At 43.3% G+C, this 1,630-nt stretch overlaps 1 protein-coding gene across 1 annotated transcript; it reads right to left on the minus strand.

Annotated features, from left to right (window-relative positions):
• Window positions 1-202: 202 nt before the first annotated feature.
• LOC131613529 (uncharacterized) lies at window positions 203-1,171 on the minus strand. The gene is made up of 2 exons (XM_058885189.1): window positions 383-1,171; window positions 203-283 (listed from the first exon to the last, which is right to left on the minus strand). The coding sequence occupies exons 1-2, from the start codon at window positions 1,169-1,171 to the stop codon at window positions 203-205; spliced, it is 870 nt and encodes a 289-aa protein (XP_058741172.1).
• Window positions 1,172-1,630: the final 459 nt, after the last annotated feature.

Raw genomic sequence — 1,630 nt, forward strand, 5'->3', positions numbered from 1 at the left:
CTTTGCATTCTGGGAGATAAGTCTTTTCAGGTGCATTCTCCATACTTGTCATTTGATCTTTGAGCTTGGAATTCTCTTCTGTTAGTCGGGCGGTGCGGAGGTGACTTCCTTTCAGCTGAGTCTCAACTGCTACTCTTTGGGTAGTCTCTTCTTCCAGTTTCTTTTTCATAGTCCTCAGCTTATATTTGGCCTCTTTCTCTAGTTAGAGCTTGTGGGTTTTCAAGTCCTCTTGGTACTCTCGCTTGAGCTTCTCTTCTGCCTCTTTTATGGCCCTTTTTATGATCTTCTCGTTATCCTCAACAACAATAGTGGTAGCTTTTTCACCCCTTTCAGTTCTAGTCCTCTTTTGAACTCTGGAAGATCCTCCTTTCAACATTTTAACCTCATGTGCTAATTCAGCCCTTTTCTGATTCACCAAGAAGTACTCTATCTTAGCATCTTGCCCCTTTTCACGCAACCGGATGTTTTCCACATGTACTTGGGTGTAGTCTTCAGCTGGCACAGTGGCAGTTAAAACTTCAGGTGGTTGCTCATATAATGGTTTAACCTTTGGGAAAGGTAACAGGCGCTCCTTGACTCTATCTTTCACCCAATCAGTGTAGGCTTGTTTAGCAATGGCATTCTTCCCTCCTAAGGAAGTTCGGTCATCTGTATGAATGCTATTCCAGGCACTCCTCACCTTTTCTAGACCTTTTGGATCAGCTCCCTTTTCAAAGCAAACGGATTCAAATATTTCCTTGTCTAAAGGCTTGTCCTTTAGTGCAAAACCCAACTGGCGCAGCGCTAGCCTCGGATTGTAATTGATAACTCCTTTTGTTCCTATGAGGGGAACGTTGTCAAAACTACCACATCTAGTAATGACCTCCTCTATCCCATTTCCAATGTGATACCAAACGATGTCATTTGCCGTAAGCCCCATGATCCTCTGAGGCCACTTCTGTGAGTCCCTTGTTGTGACAAACGGTCCACTTTTAGGAAAATGTGAAATGAACCACTCGTATAGCAATGGTAAGCAGCCTCCAACCGCTCCCTTCGCCCCATACCTGGAATGGACGACATAATAAGTATCCGCCAAAAGAGTAGGCACGGGGTTTTGATCCATAAAGAGGCAAATGGCAGTGAGATCGACGAAGTTCAGAATATTCGGGAACAACACCAAACCATAGATCATAACAGCTAAGAGAGCATTGAATTCTTTCCATTTCTTCTCAATAGCAAGGGCATTAGCTTTCCTCATCAGAAATTTCACATAGAATCCGTGGGTTCCACCATTAGGCTTCCAGTTATCTGTAACATCTTTCATGCTCAAATAAAGAGCACCAGCAATTCGATCCATTTTCGGTTTCTCAAGTACACATACAAAAGGGATTTTACGTTGAACCTTAATCTTGAGGATGTCAGCATATTCTTCAAGGGTAGGAGCCAGTTGATAATCAAGAAAGGTGAAACATCATAACTCAGGATCGTAGAACTGAAGAAGCGTGTATAGAGCCCATTCATCAACCCGAGAAGTCAACATATGTAAGATATGGCCAAATGTCTCTCTGAACTCATCCAAGTCATGCCCAGTAACTGAAGTGCCCAATCGAATCAGAGGCGTTATATCCTCACGGAAGAAACTGCAGGTGAA

Source organism: Vicia villosa, linkage group LG6, assembly GCF_029867415.1.
Source record: "Vicia villosa cultivar HV-30 ecotype Madison, WI linkage group LG6, Vvil1.0, whole genome shotgun sequence".
Taxonomy (NCBI): domain Eukaryota; kingdom Viridiplantae; phylum Streptophyta; class Magnoliopsida; order Fabales; family Fabaceae; genus Vicia; species Vicia villosa.

Coding starts and splice junctions, on each gene's coding strand:
- LOC131613529 (XM_058885189.1), bottom strand. CDS start 1,171: ATGATCTATGGTTTGGTGTTGTTCCCGAATATTCTGAACTTCGTCGAT. Junction 284..382: donor GGGCTGAATTAGCACATGAG/GTTAAAATGTTG, acceptor GATAACGAGAAG/ATCATAAAAAGGGCCATAAA.